The sequence below is a fragment of the Alosa pseudoharengus genome, unplaced genomic scaffold (genome assembly GCF_046254945.1).
Source record: "Alosa pseudoharengus isolate Yale_2024_CS ecotype anadromous, Long Island Sound unplaced genomic scaffold, YU_APseudo_1.1 YU_APseudo_1.1_scf_9, whole genome shotgun sequence".
Taxonomy (NCBI): domain Eukaryota; kingdom Metazoa; phylum Chordata; class Actinopteri; order Clupeiformes; family Clupeidae; genus Alosa; species Alosa pseudoharengus.
This window is the reverse complement of record NW_027468881.1, coordinates 35,861,180-35,879,242: the sequence shown is the minus strand read 5'-3', so window position 1 is coordinate 35,879,242 and position 18,063 is coordinate 35,861,180. Positions and strand designations below refer to the sequence as shown.

At 44.7% G+C, this 18,063-nt stretch overlaps 3 protein-coding genes across 8 annotated transcripts in view; 1 reads left to right on the top strand and 2 right to left on the bottom strand.

Moving 5' to 3' along the window:
* Positions 1–9,465, top strand: part of tns2a (tensin 2a) — a 32,238-nt gene extending 22,773 nt beyond the window's left edge. For 3 of the 6 annotated variants that reach the window (XM_076275770.1, XM_076275768.1, XM_076275772.1), the window contains exons 15-28: positions 117–246; positions 489–554; positions 751–867; positions 1,047–2,372; positions 2,749–2,914; positions 3,011–4,074; positions 4,408–4,539; positions 4,827–4,922; positions 5,264–5,341; positions 5,600–5,677; positions 5,890–6,058; positions 6,296–6,364; positions 7,479–7,508; positions 7,977–9,465. In XM_076275770.1, coding sequence (XP_076131885.1) covers positions 117–246; positions 489–554; positions 751–867; positions 1,047–2,372; positions 2,749–2,914; positions 3,011–4,074; positions 4,408–4,539; positions 4,827–4,922; positions 5,264–5,341; positions 5,600–5,677; positions 5,890–6,058; positions 6,296–6,364; positions 7,479–7,508; positions 7,977–8,118 — 3,663 coding nt within the window. In that variant the 3' untranslated portion in view covers positions 8,119–9,465. The remainder of the gene's footprint in view (positions 1–116; positions 247–488; positions 555–750; positions 868–1,046; positions 2,373–2,748; positions 2,915–3,010; positions 4,075–4,407; positions 4,540–4,826; positions 4,923–5,263; positions 5,342–5,599; positions 5,678–5,889; positions 6,059–6,295; positions 6,365–7,478; positions 7,509–7,976) is intronic. The other 3 variants (XM_076275773.1, XM_076275769.1, XM_076275771.1) reach the window with 2 other exon arrangements.
* A 545-nt stretch (positions 9,466–10,010) lies between these two features.
* LOC143114257 (transmembrane protein 106C-like) lies at positions 10,011–13,963 on the bottom strand. Its single transcript, XM_076275774.1, has 8 exons — positions 13,776–13,963; positions 12,886–13,131; positions 12,298–12,361; positions 11,929–12,088; positions 11,475–11,615; positions 11,280–11,329; positions 11,135–11,188; positions 10,011–10,970 (listed from the first exon to the last, which is right to left on the bottom strand). Exons 2-8 carry the CDS (start codon positions 13,094–13,096, stop codon positions 10,823–10,825), a joined length of 828 nt encoding a protein of 275 aa, XP_076131889.1. The 5' UTR covers positions 13,097–13,131; positions 13,776–13,963; the 3' UTR covers positions 10,011–10,822.
* A 291-nt stretch (positions 13,964–14,254) lies between these two features.
* On the bottom strand, positions 14,255–15,803 carry LOC143115322 (PTB domain-containing engulfment adapter protein 1). Its single transcript, XM_076277293.1, has 8 exons — positions 15,762–15,803; positions 15,562–15,633; positions 15,238–15,333; positions 14,951–15,088; positions 14,759–14,863; positions 14,605–14,664; positions 14,402–14,480; positions 14,255–14,304 (listed from the first exon to the last, which is right to left on the bottom strand). Exons 1-8 carry the CDS (start codon positions 15,801–15,803, stop codon positions 14,255–14,257), a joined length of 642 nt encoding a protein of 213 aa, XP_076133408.1.
* Between the last annotated feature and the right edge of the window lie 2,260 nt (positions 15,804–18,063).

Below are 18,063 nucleotides of genomic sequence, written 5' to 3'. Positions count from 1 at the left end.
CGCTCTCTCATGTCCAGTTTGTACCCACATACACACACACACCATGTGCTCACCTCTGCCACACTCTCCTCCTCATGACCCTCTGTGTGTGTGTCTTACTGTGGCGCCCCCTGCAGGTCAAGTGCTACCACAGACGGGTGCAGAAGGCGGAGAGGGACACCGTGTTCCAGCTGCAGTTCCACACCTGCACCATCCACGGGGCGCAGCTCTGGTTTGGGAAAGGGGAGCTGGATGAGGCCTGCTCAGGTGGGCTTTACTTCACAGAGCCAACATGGGGCGAGACTCGTACTAGTCATAGAATGTCAAAAATGTCAACAGCCAGTTAACTTAAGATCCACTGTTAATGATCCTCAGCCATCCACACCAACGATGAGAAACTCAAACTATGAAATACTGTGTGGTCATAGAGAAAGGACATGCCAAGCTAAACAATTACACTAATGTGACACAATGTTACACTAATCGTGACTGTTCTCCTCTCTGTGCAGATGACAGGTTTCCCTCTGATGCAACAGTGGAGTTTGTGTTTTCCTCTGGACCAGAGAAGATGAAAGGTAAGGGCGTGTACTCACTTTTCTCATTAGCAATACCTTTATAATACGACTTCTAAAGACAAAGATCTTCTACATTGGAGTTTAACTACACTAGAGTTTAACAACATGATATAAATAGCTACAGTAGTTTTTTTGGTACTTTTGGTCTGGCTGATGTTTTTGTAAAGTCATGGGTGAATTTCCTCACTGCTGTCAGGTCGAGAGTACCAGAGGAATGACCCTGCGGTGACTGTTGACTACAACACATCAGACCCAGTGGTGCGTTGGGATTCTTATGAGAATTTCAACCAGAGGCATCAAGACAGCTTGGAAGGTACAGTGTAGACTCCAACTAGAGACTAGAGATTGTGAGACCTAGTAGTTGAAGTAAAATAAACCATGATGAACACAAAAAAATGTTTTGCATTATAAGTCATGTTTGTGTATCAGCCAATATGACCAGTGTTGGGGTTTGAGGTTGTTGTCTAATTAAGACCCTGTGCCCTTATATAGATATTGGTCATACTCGCGGCCCATTGGACGGCAGTCTGTATGCCCAGGTGAAGAAGAGGCGTGCTGCTGGCTCTGGGTCGCTCACCTCCACCAATGGGAGCCTGCCATGCAGCGCCGCCGAGGAGCGTCCCAGCCACCTGCTGTCGGTCAGCTCAGACTCGGGCCACTCCTCGGCGGTGGCCGAGCGCATCGAGGAGCCGGCACGCCCGCCGCCGCCCACCCAGCAGGAGCGCGAGGACCTGGAGCGGCTACTGGGGGGCATCGAGGGGGACCGGGCCGGCGGACGAGACCAGCGGGAGCGTGAGACAGCCATTTTGGACGACGACGGTGACCCCGTCCTGCCGCCCGAGCGCACGGGCACCCTTCGGCTGAGCCGCTCCTGCTCCTGCCGCGTGGGATACCGCTCGCAGCACTGCTCCGAGCCGGCCTGCGACCGCCCGCACCACCTGCCCAATGGCTACTGCCTGGACAGACCGTCCGGCACCAATGGCCACTCCGGCGGCCCACCGCCAGGCCTCATGGGCATGTGCCAGCACCACAGTGCCCACTCACACCAGTCCCTGCCCCCTCCTGACCTGCTGTGGGATCGCCAGCAGGGGGCGCCACACTACCTGCACCGCACCTGTTCCGAGGGGCCCTCCCGGCACATGTGCCCCTACCCCAGCCAGGACAACCCCCACGGCCTCTCCCCTGCTGGCCGTCTGCTGTGCCGGGCGGACGACTACCTGCCCTACCCCCCTCACCCCGCGTCCCACGGTCACCCGCACCCACACCACCCCAAGCCCCCGGGACCCTACCACGACGTGATGCTGCTGGACGGCCTGGGGCCCCCCGGCTGCCCGTGCCGGGACTGCTGCGTCCGGCGGGAGGACTCGGCCTTCCACGCGCTGCCCTGGGAGCGCGAGGGCCTGAGGCGCGGCCGAGAGGTGTCCCTGCACTGGGAGCGCGACGCCGACCTGCAGTGGGAGCGCGAGGCCGACTACTGGCACCGCCGCGCCACCGTGGCAGGCTACGGCCCCCAGGGCCACGAGCTGCCCGCGTTCACCTTCGACCCCTTGCCGTCCGGCCACCCGGCCTACCCGGAGCCCACGCATTCGCACACCTACTCGCACCTGGACATGAAGTACAGCAGCAGCAGCGGCTACCAGACGCCACGGCAGGCCTGCCCCTGCTCTCCCTACCAGCCCTCCCCCTCAGAGAGCAGGGGCTACGCCTCAGGCTACCAGTCCGAGTCCACCTCGCCCCTGCCCCCTCCCGCCAACTGCCATGGACCCTCCAGCCACTCTGAGGCCCATTCGCAGCAGTACCCTCCTGACACACAAACCGGTGGGTGCCATTTCAGTCGTCTATATTGGATGCTTTGAAAGAACCTTGTGACATAACTCAAACAGTATTTTTTCCCCCAGTCAGTTACATTCTCATAACTTCCATGGAATTGCAGGTGGATTGAATAAGGATTTTAAAGTGATGAACAAACTTCTGGTCATTTTGGCAGTGGTGGTTTTGGTGGCCAGTGGTGCTTGGCACGGCTGGGCACAGAGCACTTTTATTATTATAGAATATAAATTTCATCCGTGGCTAACATTCCTATTCTCTGCTTATCTTGGCTTTGTGCTTATTGAGGTCACATAAAGGGTTTTGGGCTCATGGGCTTCCTCTAATGACTGGCCTCACGTCTTGTGAATGTTTTCCTTTTTGTCAGATGGCCACGCAACCATAATTGAGGGTGCTCACTGGCGGGACCACATTAACCACGTGTCCTTGAGGGGGATGCACAGGGAAACACACATTCCTTGCTCCACACCCTCAGACATGTCTGGACCACCCACCCCAGTTCATACCAGCAGCCCTCTGCGGACACTAGAGAGGTGAAGTGTCATGTGATATTCTTTTCCACTGTTATGATCAGAGTTGATTGACGTTTGGATAACAGATGTCTAAAGAGAGTTGTGTTTCTGTCTCAGCCCCAGCCTGGCAGCTCGTGACGGTGAGGTGCGCTCTAAGGAGGCTCTCGGTGACAGTGCAACAGTCCAGCCCCAGCCGCAGTCCCCCGCCAGACCCCAGCCTGGACCTCAGGAACCTCACAGCCCCAGTCAGGGCTCCAAAGACAGCGAGCCCCCCAGCACTGACCCCTGCACCCCGACACAGGCAGCTCCCGAGACCCTTGGCCCCTCCTCTCTCAGTCCAGAGGTGCAGGAGACCCACAGCTCACCGGCTGGCTCCCCGAGCCAGCCCACACCGATGTCCGTGGTGCCCCCAGACCACCCCCAGGAGCACGCTCACCCCACAGCAGCGCTCCCACCAGGGGACAGCGCGCAGGCTCCTCAGCCTCAGCCTCTGATGGACGCAGTGGCCACGTCAGTCCAGCGGGCAGGACCCGACTCCTACGGCCTCTCCCCCGCCCCAGCCTCTCCCGCGTCTGCCCCAGTCCAGCCCATCGGCAACGGCTCGTGCGCGCCAGAGGCCGCGTTCCCCAAAGCCCACTCGGCCCCCTCCTCGCCTCCCCGCAGCAGTCAGGAGGGCTCCCCCACGGCCGAGCCCCCCGTGCCGGGCTTCGCCACGCTGGGCCGCCGGCTCATGCTGACCGCCGAGCCGCCGGCGGGGCACCTGCAGCACTACTCCAGCATGGAGGGCATCGGCAGCGCCCGCGGTTCGCCGGCCTCAGAGGGATACTCCACCCCCACCTTCCCGCTGACCTCTGGCTACTACCAGCCGGCCAGCTCTCTGGGCTCCTACTCGGGACACCCAGGCAGCGCGGCCGCACAGCCTCCGCTCCCTGAGAAGCGCCGCCAAGGCGCGCTGCCCGGCTCCCCCAACGGAAGGCTGGGCTCCCTGAGGCCCGGGGCGGGGAGCCAGCAGTCGGGTCAGCACCACGTCACCTTCTCCCCGTCCGTGGGCGAGGTGGCCCTGCCGGCCAGCCAAAGCGAAGGAGCCATTACCGAGGAGGAGCTGGGCAACAGAGTCAGCGTCAAATTTGTGCAGGACAGCTCCCGCTTTTGGTATAAGCCAGGCATCTCCAGAGACCAAGGTAACTAAATATACTGCTCAAAAAAATTAAGGGAACACTTACAGTTTTTCACAATTGTTAAAACACATTTTTTGAAACGTTCCACCCTTTTCTCCATTCTCAAACTACATTCACAGAATGTCTGACAGTTCTTGCAAAATAAAACACTCGCCTCAAAAGTTTTACTTGTGCTCAGAACCAAACAGTGTCAGAGTACTGATCCAGTGTATGATTGAAGTGTTCCCTTAATTTGTTTGAGTAGTATATATATATACAATTTATCCTGAAACTCCAGTCCTGCAAGTCCTGTAACCTGACTGGGTTAGATAAACATGAATAACACTTTCTCCACAGCTATTGCTGCGCTTAAAGAGAGAGAGCCTGGGGTGTTTTTGATCCGGGACAGCAACTCGTTTCAGGGGGCCTACGGTCTTGCACTGAAGGTGGCCACTCCGCCGCCCAATGTAAACAGCCACAATAACAAAGGTACACTTTGCATCTCTCTTCCTGATTTCCATGGTGTTGAAATGAACACATCCCATTCCTGAACCAAGACAGACATTACTGCACAGATGTATGGCACAACTAGATATCTTTGCTTTCTTATTCTGAGATGTGCTCAGACAATGCTGGAATGTTCCATTGTTATTCACAGTCTCTCTCTCTCCCTCTCCCTCTCCCTCTCTCTCTCTCTCTCTCTCTCTCTTTCTCTCCTTCTCTCCCTCTCTCTCTCTCTCTCTCCCTCTCTCTCTCTCTCTCCCTCTCTCTCAAAGTAGCTGATCCTTTAGAACAGCTAGTGCGGCACTTCCTGATTGAGACTGGTCCTCGAGGAGTTAAGATAAAGGGATGCCAGAACGAGCCCTATTTTGGTAAGGACAACCTATCATTTCATGGTTAACCAGCTGAAGCTACCGGGGTTGTTTTGTACAGCTGTTTATAGGGCATGGTGGGTTTTGCGCAATTCAAACATGCCGGCATGGCATGCTATGCTGACTACGCTTGATGGAGGTTGGTTATGTGTTTTTAACATGCTTTGTCTACTCAAAGGGCTGGTTTGGGTGTTCACTGCCACAGAGTATGTTTAGAGATTCCTGTTTAGAGACTCGGGCTAAAACCAGTTGCATATTGTGTTGTGAGTTGTGAGATATTATCACTTTTTTGGATCATAACATGCATTTGAGTGTAGAGGACTGTTTATCTGTCTTTCCAGGGAGTCTGTCTGCTCTTGTATATCAGCATTCCATCACTCCTATCTCCCTGCCTTGTGCCCTTCGCATCCCAGAGAAAGGTAAACAAGTAAACAATGCTGCAGTTGGAAACAGGCTTTCTAATCATGTCACTTACTTACACCAAGCACCAAGGATTTAGCCATCGGCATCTCCACACATGCCATTTACTTACACCAAGCACCAAGGATTTAGCCATCGGCATCTCCACACATGCCAAAGCACCAGGGATTTAGCCATCTGCATCTCCTCACATGCCAAAGCACCAGGGATTTAGCCATCTGCATCTCCTCACATGCCAGTGCACCTTGTTGTTCCAGACCTGTTAGGAGACATCCAGGAGGTGCCGCCGGTCAGCAACCTGAGCACAGCTGCAGACCTGCTCAAACAGGGTGCAGGTAAGGGCCCATGCACGTCTCTGCATAAACATCTGCTTTGGAATGTTAGAGACAGACCCTAGACAGTATATGTGTATGTTTTAAATCATTTTACCTTTAGCTCAGGGATTTAGTCCTCTGGGAGAAAGCTTTGGATGTAAGGAAGACCCCTTTTTTGAAACCATGCTCTTGATCAGGAAGAGTCTAACTAGTGTCCTCTCTCCCCTGAATAGCCTGTAATGTGCTGTACCTTAACTCTGTGGAGACCGAGTCACTGACAGGACCCCAGGCCATTGCCAAGGCCACAGGTGCAACCTTGTCCCGGAGTCCGAGGCCGGCTGCCACCGTGGTTCATTTCAAGGTGTCAGCCCAGGGCATCACGCTCACAGACAGCCAGCGCAGGTAAAGTACACAACATCAGCACACATTTCACTTTGCAATAAAAAGGATATTTCACAGTGAAGCAGGCCATGGTACATAATGTCAGTGCACACATTTCACTCTGCAATAAAACGATATTTCACAGTGAAGCAGACCATGGTACATAATGCCAGTGTTCGGCTCATGACGACATGTCAGGTTACTGACATTCACTCTAAACCTGTTGGTAAACATCACTATTAAATGGTCTCTTCCCAGGGTGTTCTTCAGGAGACACTATCCTCTTAACAGCGTCACGTTCAGCAGCACTGACCCACAGGACCGAAGGTAGGTTCAGACGACAAAGGCCCTCAGTGAGGCTCCATGCAGTGGACATAAAAACATCATTATACTGCATGTTTGTTGTTATAATAATACATGTTAGAAGGTTCACTTTAGTAACCAATAACAAATGCCTCTCTTTGAATGACAGAGTTGTGATTCAGACAGAATGGTTCAATGATCCATGGTGCACATCTGTAGGCACAATGTAATAGTGAAACCGGACTTTCAAGTGTTATTAGCTGTAATGTACCAGTAACATTCTCCCGAGATGTCTATCACTTGGATCATCAAGTCCAACAAAATAATATTACTCCTTGTAGAGCAAAGCAGTCTCTTTTCTTTTAAAGTATTGAATATAAAATTGAAAGATGGTCAACCAGTCTTACTACATGCACCACCTCATTTTGGAATGGTATTAACAGTCATCTATCAATCATTACTCACAGTTTGCTGCTGCATGATCTAGTGCTGGCTGCCTTGTCTCTGTGTGTATGTGTGTTTGTGTATGGTACGACTAAGGAGAGTATGACATTGGGGAGGAATCACCTATATGTCTGGCTAATGGTGGCTTTTATCACATTTGGAGATTATCTGTAATATTTTATGGAATGTACACAAAACAGTTTTCAGTAGTAGTCCAGCTATTTTCCCTCCCCCCTTTCCAATAAGATAAAAAAAATAGATAATTTTATAGAATTTTGTTGAATTGTAACAAAAAATTCGACAAAACAAAAGGTGAATTGTACACTCACACCAGATAAAATTGTCTGTCTGGTTCTGCCACACTACATCTGGAAATTAATGTGGTCTATAAACATAAAAAGTCTGATTTCATGGACTTTAAATTGAGCAGTGACAGGATTATTCAACATATATTGATGGCAAGGCTATGGTCTTTGACAGAAGGTAAAGTAGCTGATTCAGAATGTAAGAATTTCAGTGAGCAGTACAAAGACAGCGTGTGCGTGTGCGTGCGTGTGTGTGTGCGCACGAAAAAGCTTGGACTGTGCCTGTGCAGTACCCCTGTGCTTGTTCTGTGTGGATGGAGATGCGAGGATGTGAGAGCATGTGTGTTTCTGAGTCTCGTCTCGTCTCTGTCTCCTCCTCCTCGCTTCAGGTGGACTAACTCAGACAGCACGACATCTAAGTAAGTGCTCTGTGGAGATGCCTCCATCTTTCCTCCTCATGTGTGAAAGAATTCATGTCTTTTCTATGTTGCAGTTAGAATGTAGGCTTTGCATCATCTCACAGTGCTTTGCCTTTCTTAAATCATTTTGATTATATTGATTTAAGAAATGTGCTGAGGTATAAAAATATATACTTTATTATCTTTGTAGTTTGAATTTACAAAGAGTATTGCTAAGTTGCTAAGTATTGCTACCAGCACCACGTGGCTCTGTTCAGTCAGTATACGTTTGATTACTGTATGTTGCACTTGGCTAATGTTCTAAACTATCATGGGTGTTTATGGCTGCTCAGTCCGTGATATGCTAATAGGTTAGCCAATTGAAATGTGAAAGGTTAATCTACCTATTTTTGTGATAGTTCATGATTATTATTTTTCCATCTTTGATACAACCATGCCAATGACTTCTTTGAACACCTCCATCTCCAGAGTGTTTGGCTTTGTGGCGAAGAAGCCAGGGAGCGTGGCGGAGAACGTGTGCCACCTGTTTGCGGAGCTGGACCCAGAGCAGCCGGCCTCTGCCATCGTCAACTTCATCAACAAAGTGATGCTGGCCCCCCAGCGCAGGTAGAGGAGAGGAGAGGATGAGATGAAGACTAGAGGACTGGGGGCCGTTCTCTGCCACAGCTTCACAGACCTAGTCGAGTCTTTAAGCAGACACACACTCGTTCATGAAGCTTACAGTTTAAACACCAAAAGCACTGTCAAGAAGAACCAAATTCCCTGATTCAATACATTATGGGCATTAATTGATATGGAGCCAAAGCTATTTTGTTAGTTATACAGTTTAACTGAAAGACAAAAACTGTCGCCCTTGTGGTGTTAAAGTAGGTCTAGATGTGAGGCGGAACCAGCTCTCCTGACTGCAAGAGGAGCAGATATGTATTTATGTAAATAAACCTTTATAGACAATCATTGTAATATATGAACATGAGCTTTGGTTGAGGTCCAAAGGAAGTGTTACTGAAGGTTTGAGAGTGTGGTAGTGTGCTGGCTTACCAAAGAGGGGCAGAGTCTGTGATGTGGCTACCCTAACAAGAGCCCCAAAAACTCTTGGGGAAGAGTCACTGATGTTGGGAAAGTTCAAGGTCAAATACCTTAGCATGGCTAAGAAATGTGCTAAAGAGGAAAAAAGATGAATGTGAGGTTGTATGGGCATAGTGTATGCACCGTTGGTTACATACTCACTGCCTAACTATTCTCGTATTGGGGTTTAACCCGAAGCGTAGTCATGAGGAAGCAAGGGCTATTACTCAGAGTACACATTACACTGAAACAGCTGTTCAGTCTCAAGGGGAGTCCAGTTCCAACACCAGGGAAAATACTGCTGACCCCAGTCATGGATATATGTACACAGTGAAAAAGGTGCTTGAGAGGTCCTCCTTTCTTTTGCCTATGGTATAACATACAAGCAATATATCACTAGTATGACGTCTCAGTAGGTAAATGGCATCAAGGTTTTCATCACTCAACCATACACATGTATAAATCTCTGTAACCAAGACAGTACTAGCCAAGACAAGTATTCACAGGTAGCTCTAAAATATGATTTTTATATAATTGTATGGACAAAGATAAGAGTGGCCAAAGTTTTTTACTTAACCAAAGACATTTACAGAGCACTTGTTTGTATTAAAGCTTTACATCTTACTTTATAAGCTTCTTGTATTTAATTTGCAGGATTAGGGTTTTTGTGTGTACGACAGATACTGTAGAAGGAAACGTGTCTATGACAGGTTTAATATATTGTGGTCTGTTTTGGTCTTTGTATGTAGTAATATATTTCCCATATGCAGCTCATCTGGAAAGTGTAAGAGGCAGGAAACATAAGAAAAAGGAATTTATATCATTTGTTATTTTTGACATATATGCATAAATGAGGTAAATAATAAAGAAATGTAAAGTTGTGGTACCAAAATGCACTGACTGGAGTATTTCTCAAGATTGTGTATTTAAAAATGAAAATAGAAAATAAGTGAATTAAGCACACCATGAAAAAAACAAACTTAACACATTAAAACCATTTTCATTTATTAGAGAACTTTATTTATTGGCCTTTCCCTTTTTCCACATAATACACTATGGTGGAATTTTTTTTTCCTTTTTCAATATAAAACACTGCATTTCAAGGAATCTTGCAGATCAGCTTTTTTTTTCTGTAAACATCAAAGTACCATTCTATTTCAAAATTACATTTCACTTCTACTTTATAATTTAGCATTATATGACAAATCTTGAAGTTCAATTTTGACAAATAAAATCTCTAAAAATAAATATTATATAGCTCATTGGTAAACGTTGCATAGTTTAAAGTAGCATGCGTTTGGTCTTACTGGAGATAAGTAACACCAATAACCATTTGAAACCGTTACCAGCAGTGGTCATTTTCTTATTTTGCAAAGTCACATGATGTAACAGCTGGTCTTTACATCAGTAACACCTCACTAAGCATCAGTAACCCCTCTGACTACAACAGACAGAATCAGAGCAAAGACAGCACAAAGTCCTCTCAGTCTAACATTGATATGTAAATTGTGAAAAAGTAAGTTATTTTGTAAACACAGGCAAAATCTTAATCATAATATCTTTGGATATATTATTCAAGGAAGAAAAAAACAGCAGTCTTTCCTTTCAAATCAGTATGAAAAAGCATAGTTAGTAAAACTGCACCCTACAACTCGGTAAAAATGAGACTGGATTGAGGCTAAGGACGTGAGCTTGTCCAGTTGAAGATACTTGTTGAAAGCTTTAAAAGCCATAAAAAATGAAGGCTTCATCAACTTCAAATCAGAAAGCCTATAATTCAGAAAATTATCAAAATCATGAAGCCTGAATGCTTACCAATTTAACACAAGATTCTTTGCTCATAATTGGCACAATTCATTATCAAGTCATCCAGATCATACTGACGTACTCATTTCCTGGACCATGCCCTACTCAAAAGGGAAGGGCTCTTGAAATGGAGTAAACCAAAAGCCAAGAGCAGCAACTTTCAAGTGTTTCTAATTCAGTAGTAACAAAACCAGTATTGTGTGCAACTAAATGACGCTCTGAAAGCTTTTTCAAGGAAAAGAAACTCAAGTAGCACTCACCTCATCAGAGGCAACACGTTCCCATGTTCCAACTCAGCCCAGAGAAGCTAAATCTTGGAAACGACTCCCTTTTGTTTTGGTGCCAATTAAACAAACCTTGAAGGTAACTACATAAATCAAACCCCACTTCCATGTCCGCAGATGACCCCAGTCATCTCAAACCACTTATGTCTTTTTTTTTTTTTAGCTCAGCAGGCGGATGCGATGTGGATCAGACCATAAGATGGCTGAGGACTGGTGTACTGTGGAGTTTGAGCCACAGTCGATGTAGCGATATGCCTCCAGGGTGTTCTGGGTGCTGCGGACCATATGGGATGTTTTAACAGAGGTCCTGCAGGAAGAGAGATGCAGCTCATAACCACAGTACCCGGGACTCATAATGAATTCTTATTAAGAAGATAGATGAGATGAAAAGAAAAAGGGGAAAAAAGGAATGGATTGAATGAAGGAACAGATGTCCGTAATCTTTTCAGAGGTACGTGGAGGAGAACTTACTGCATGAAGACAACAATGTTGTGAACCTTAATGCTGGCCATGGTGCAGAAGGCACTAAAGAGAGCAGGAGAGACAAGACAGGAGGTATGAATGCAGGTCCTTTCATTTGCATTCTGTGTTATAATGTGGAAGGGGACCTACTTACTAGACATAAGAGAGACTCCCACTGATCTCCATGCTAACAGAGAAGTTCACCTGGGGAAGATAAACACTATTATCTCAACAATGAATCCTTGCAGAAATTGACCACATACAGTACCAAATGCAAGCCTCAATGTACCTCTGTACAACATAGTCAACTGTATTAAAAATTGGTTTATTTGAGACTGTTGCTCCATACCTGTCTTTGACTAAGGGGCTGAATCCGGATGACATTGTCTAGCTGCTGGGTCCCGATCACAGTCTTCATGTAGAGCACCTGACAGGTTATGCTGTCCACCAGCACCGTGAAGAAATTGGAGTTGCTGAAGTTCAAAGAGCTCTGAAGAGTGACAGAATCAGAGATCATAAGATGAGTGGTAAATGTTCATTTAAATCACACATAGGAATTTGTACGAAAGCGCCCTCTTCCTGTGGAAAGACATTCATCTACAAGTTTGCTGATAACTTAGCCTTGTTTTTGATGACCAAGCTATACTCAATTGAGTAAACGGGTCTACAGGGGAGTATTGTAAACACTAATGATTTCTGCTCAATCACAGACTTGAATTTCCCCTGGGGATCAATAAAGTATCTATCTATCTCTATCTGACAGTGGGGCCCTTTTGCGGTTGACTGTTGAGGGAGAGGCTCACCGTCATGTTGATGAGCACTCTGCTGTTGTTGTGATCAAAGTGTACGGTGACCGTGCGAATACCGTCATCCTCCACCCCCACTGGCCGCGGGAACATGAAGAAGGCCACCAGTGAGGAGGCCAGCAGACACAGCACCACAGACAGCACCACATACAGTTTCCTGTCAAACACCACAACAGCACCTGAAACTAGCGCCACCTACTGGACTCTTCCAGCTGATGAACATACTTGTCAATGATGAACATACTTGTCCTCTGCGCACAGTGTAATATTTACAAAGGTTGTAATGTTATTTATATTAGGTAAATTACCATCAGTTAAAGATTAAAAACAGTCACACAAGAAACAGAGAACAGAAATGCTACTTACGTTCTTTGAGGACGAAGCCTCTGATCACTGTATGGAATCAATGCAACCAGCTCATTTACCTGATCTGCAACACAAACCAGAGAGAAAGGTAATACAGCAATTTTCACGGGAACTAACTTACCATTTAGACAATAATGTTACATACAAATCTTCAGGTGAGAGAACAAACAAGGTCCGACTCCTTGCACACATGCTGAAGAGCATTTGGAACTAGAAAATGTAATTTCGAGGAAATTACCAGTGCATGAAAATGCAAAACATATATTAACATAAAATGCAATATAAACTTTTATTTGGAAACAGTTGTGGGCAGAGGAAACAGTTGACGGGAGTCATAGTTGCTGCAGTCAGTGAGAAAGCACAGGTGCAGTTGATTGCATTCTAAGTCGTTAGCCCTTGGAATGTGCCTTATATCCTTGTAGAATGGAGACACAGAGAGAGTTGGCCTAGCTGAGCAGAAAGCAGTTGATACAGGTGCAATCAGTTTAATTGGCTCTGTGAGGGGGAATAAAGGTCAAACTTGGAAGTAGTAGCCTACAAGGCAGAAAGAACAACACAAACACACAAGTTAACCTGCACTAAACTAACCTGAGGGGATTCGCCCAGTGCCTTGGCAAGTTGGACATGTGATGCTGTCTCGTCCGGTGAACTCCACATATGGAAACTGCGCAATGTCTTCCTGTCTATCCAGGCCATCCAAGGAGTCATCATCATCTGCCTGATAGCCTTGGCTTGTCCTACCCCTGTTGTTGGACTGATTTAGGAGAGTCCGGTTGTTTTGAGACCAGTAAGTTCCCATTAGCTGTCACCACTTCACCCACCTGTTTTGGGTACCTAAGAAAATAACATGGTTAACATTTAATTGTGAAAAGTACAGAGTGTGCAGCTTTGCATCCCACCTCAATAACTGGAGCACAACCCCACCATTGTTTGTTTAACGGTGAGGGTCGCCCATGTTTGCGGCCTAATCTCATCCCTCATGATGAACTGAAACAATGATAGTGCTGAGATGGACTGTGACCCGAGCACAATCACTCTCAGCTGATGTTCATGTGCATCGTCCAAACAAATTCTCAATCACCAGCTGACGTGCATTTGCGCAAAAGTTTGCATTGACTGCTCCAAAACAGAGGCTGGAACCTAACCGGTGGTAACACAGACACACAGATGCACCTCTGAAGTAAGGCTAACTAGCCTTATTTTTCTAGCAGTCCGAGGCGTCTACTAACTATGTTTAATTTAACCGAACACGCACTTTACCTAACACGCTTGTTACACGCTTATCTAACATTCACTGCTGATGGCGGTAGCGAGCACGTAAATCCAAACTTCCTATGAGTTAACATTAGCCTACTTTCACAAACGTTCCACTATAGTCTTTCCGTTTTGAATTCTAACATTACAGGTGGGACATTACGTTAGCATCGATAACGTCAAAAAAAATAGATAGCTATCTAGCGTGATTTAACATTTCATACCTTTTGCCGTGTACAATCAAACCATAAAAGTGACCAACTGACGAAGGGCTGATATTTCAGTTCTTCTATTCTTGAAATTCTTTAAGAGGAGCATATCACACACTGCTATTTCACTTCAGCTGGGCAATCGTCTAAAAACAGTTCTTTCCGATAGGCGACATCGACTTTGTCAGGACTGTTGTTTTGCAAAGCTCCTTCTACACTAATGTAACTGCTCTTCAAAATGGAAATGTGATATTTTTTTTTTGTACTGCCATCTACTGCTGTGGAGGCCTACTGGTAGACATGCAGACTATCTTGGGTGGTTTTCCTTGCATTTTGGGAGATTACTAAAAACTAATGAAAGTAAAATTCAATAAACACAACATTTGCAACCACTGTGAATTTTATTGTTATAAATGAAGGTAGGTAGTCCATGGTGTGACTCTAGAGGTTAGAGCTTTCTTGTTTTCAGTGTTGAGGTTTTCAGTGCATCTCTTTCAGTTGTTCCTAATCAGAGGAACTCTGTCTCCATCAGAGTTAAATCTCACTGCAGAGAGAAAGATACTTTTCAACTGGGAGGACAAAAACAATGCATTTCAATGCATTTCAAATACACATTCAAGTTCTCTGTATGTGTAGCCTACCCTTTGACAGGTCTGACTGGGAATGGGAGGAAGACTCAGCGTCACTGTCACCATCTAAATTTCTGGTTCCCTCTGAACTCTGAAATCAGTTGTATTGCAAACAGTCTCAGTCACACATGAGCGTGGTAACAGTGCCAAGAAAATGGAAGAACTGTAACACTTGTGATCTGTGTGTGTGTGTACAAGTATGTGTGTGTACGTACGCCTCCAGCTTCTCGAAGTCTTCTTTTCAGCAATTCATTCTCTCTCTGAAGTGCTTTGATCTTTGACAACAATGCAAAAAAGTAAATCACACAGTCTACTTCTAGAACATGCATAAGTCATACCCTCTATTGTGTTGCTAATGTCGACACATACCCGAAGTCGCAGGGCCTCTACCACCAGATCACGACTGCCCCTGACCTCTTCCTGTTTAGAGCAGGCTTTGAACGTGTCACCAATGAGCGAGACCACCAGGTGTGACTGACGAGAAGAGGGATTCAGAAATTAATTCCAAAGACTCAGGGTCTTTTAAACAGGAATGTAGTTAAGTTGATACGTAATACTCACAAACTTCTTGCATTGGAACATATAGCAGTGGTACATGTCTGAGGCTGGATTTTTGGCTATAAAGCCAAACAGTTTGGGCATGGTCTGGTGGACTGCACAGAAAGAGACTGACTCCACACGACATGAGTGCATCATAAACTGAAAAGGAAGAAGTCGTCTGTGATGAATTGCAACATATAAAAGCAGATCTCCATTTATTAAAAACACAGACATATACATTAATTTGAAAATTGTATCGGGATTCAGATGATTATTGAAACAGAAATATGGCATGTTATGAATATTACCTTTGTTTTGTACTCTAGGATGTCAATTCCGCTCACTGATAAGAAAAGGTAAGCTTTGCTCTTCTTTGCCGTTTCTTTGTCATTTTTGTCAGGATTCTACAGGTAAACAACACGGTACATGAAGTTTAGGGATTTACGGACTGAATGTGTGGATTTGAGGGTTTAGTTACATACTCATCATACTTTTCATGATAAGACAAAAAGTCTTATAACTTGAGGATATAGTCAAAAGTTTAATACATTTGATTCAAAGAGGAAAAATGTCATACTAGGCTATCTTAAGACCATTTTAGTGAATGAGAGCTGAAAGCGCCAGCACAGTACCAGCAAGACCCCTGCAGCCTCATTCAAAATCTGCATTCCATCTGGATGGCGAACCTCAATGCGACCAAGGAACTAGCATGAACAACAAAAAAGGTGTATTACCAGATTACCTAAGATAAAATATAGCATATTATATGTACCCTTATAAGGGTACCAAGAAAGTATTCCATAACATCAACAGAGCCTCTCTTAGTACTTACTTTTACTGTGAAAGAAATCTCATTATCTTCAGATTCAATCATTTTTGGGTCTATAAAAAGACAAAATTTTTTTAATGGCATTACACGTTAAGCAAAATTTTTTACTGTTGAGGAATGAGATGAGCCAGAAGAAATGTTCGACAAAGAAGTGAAATACATTGGTTTGTTATTTCTATTAAGATACATTTTTCTTACCTTTTAAAAAATAAATGTGAGCAAATGAACGACGGATCTTTTTCCTCTGCCCGACAGGCGTAAAGTCTGTTTGAGTTAATGACTGACTACTGAAATTACTTCCTTACTGCACAATACTCTGATATGGATTTATTGTACCTCAGTTCGTCCCTACTTGGGTAGATATCTGATGTGACTGTAAACAAAGTTTGTTATACACTTATTTCCTGAAGCTTCATGTTTACTTATCATGTATATTGCAAAATATATATCTATATTTTGTAGGTATACAATTATTGCATTGATTCTTCTTAGATAGATCAACAGTGTAGACCTAAGCATAAAACAGTATGAATCTATTATATCATAGTTTTCAATGTCAGTGCTCTAATATGTTTATATTGGGTATAAAACGTATACACTTCTGTGAACTGCAGGTGAGGTGAGCAGTTCAAACGTTTTCCTTTGCCATACATTAAGCAAGACCTTTATTTCTGAATGACCACCTGGGCTGGCTCACCTCACCATTTTCTCTCAAGCTACAAAAGTTCAACTTGGCGTGCCAGTTTAGGAATGTCCTCGTGTAATAAAAAGCTGGTCAGGCTCGAATACTTTCCTGGGCACACAAGGTTGTGGTAGACAGACATACCGATTAACTTAATGTGTTGTGTGTCATTAAGTATGAACATATTTATTTCTATTTCACACTCCAAGCTGAACTCAACACCTTGAGCAAACTTTAAATCAACTGACCATTTCAATAAAATATCATCATTAGTAAGAAGACAAAAGAAATGCCAGCATCATTAAGTCTTATACTGCTAATAGACTGTCTATAGCCTATATGCAGCACAGACCATTGCTTAGGCTACATCTCGCACTCTGAAGACCTTTGGCCAGCCATTTGGAAATAGTCCTACACAGACCGATACATTCATCCAGTAACTCCTTTATGATGTTTATTGTAAGGGTTTTAAAAGTCCTTCACAAGTCTTTCACAAACGTGACACAAACAGGACATGTTCTTCGTTTTTTTGTGCCATTCTTTTCTTTCTCTGCCCACAAAAGATGGATTTTCAAATGCAGCGCCATTTGCCAGTGATCCAAAGTAAGCTAGTGGCCAGAGGTGGAAAGTAATGAAATACATTTACTCACATTAATGTATTGAGTAGTTTTTCTGTGTATTTTGTATTTTTTAAGTAGTTTATAAAATCGGTATTTTAACATTTTGAGTGAAGTATTGTACTTCGCTACATCAAAAATCCCATCCGTTACTTGAGTAAAAAAAAAAGTTAAGACTAACGAAAACAGAATGGGAGAGAAAGAAAATCGAGCCCTAAACCACTAGCCTAGTGATAATGATCAGCATGTAGCCTACAACAGAACATGAATCAAGCTGGGTCAGTGGATCTTCTGGCGAATCGATTTCCGTTTCGGAAATGAAAATTAACAAAACATAAAACGAAGGATTATTTGATTTCCGTTTTAAAATACAAAATCGAAAAACGAGAATCAAGTTGTTTTCCGTTTTCCTAATCGGTTTCAAAACATCAAAAAACAAATACCGAAATTAGTCTTAAATTTCGATGATCATTATTCAATGAAGCCTATTCTTAGGCTAATCTGAGGAGGCCTAGAAGCTCGCATCATATCTTAGGCTAACTTGGTAAAAATACCTGTTAGATATGGCGGCCTTGGGAAGTGTTGCGAGGGATATAGAAGAGATGGTTAAAAACGACATGTCTTATGCAGAAAACACTTTAAATAACTTTTGTTCACAAAGAGGTTACTCTGAGAGGAGCATCTGATGATTTTGCACCCAGCATAATTAGGCATCCACTAACTCGGGACCACCTGGGAACTAAGGTGGCAAAAGCAGTTTGCGAGGTAGCCTAGGCCTTAGGGGATGCCAGGCCTGCAGTCATGTAGCCTACCATGCCTACTGTATGCAATCACTAATTTTACTTTGATGTATTTATTAGGTTGGTCCAACATACAGTACCTCAGAATTATTGGCACCTCTGCTAAAGTTGACTAAAAAGAGGAATGCAAATCTTTTGGAAATTGATCTTAATGCCTTAAGTAAAAAAAATAGGAAACCTATAAGGACACCAATTTTCTTTGTGAA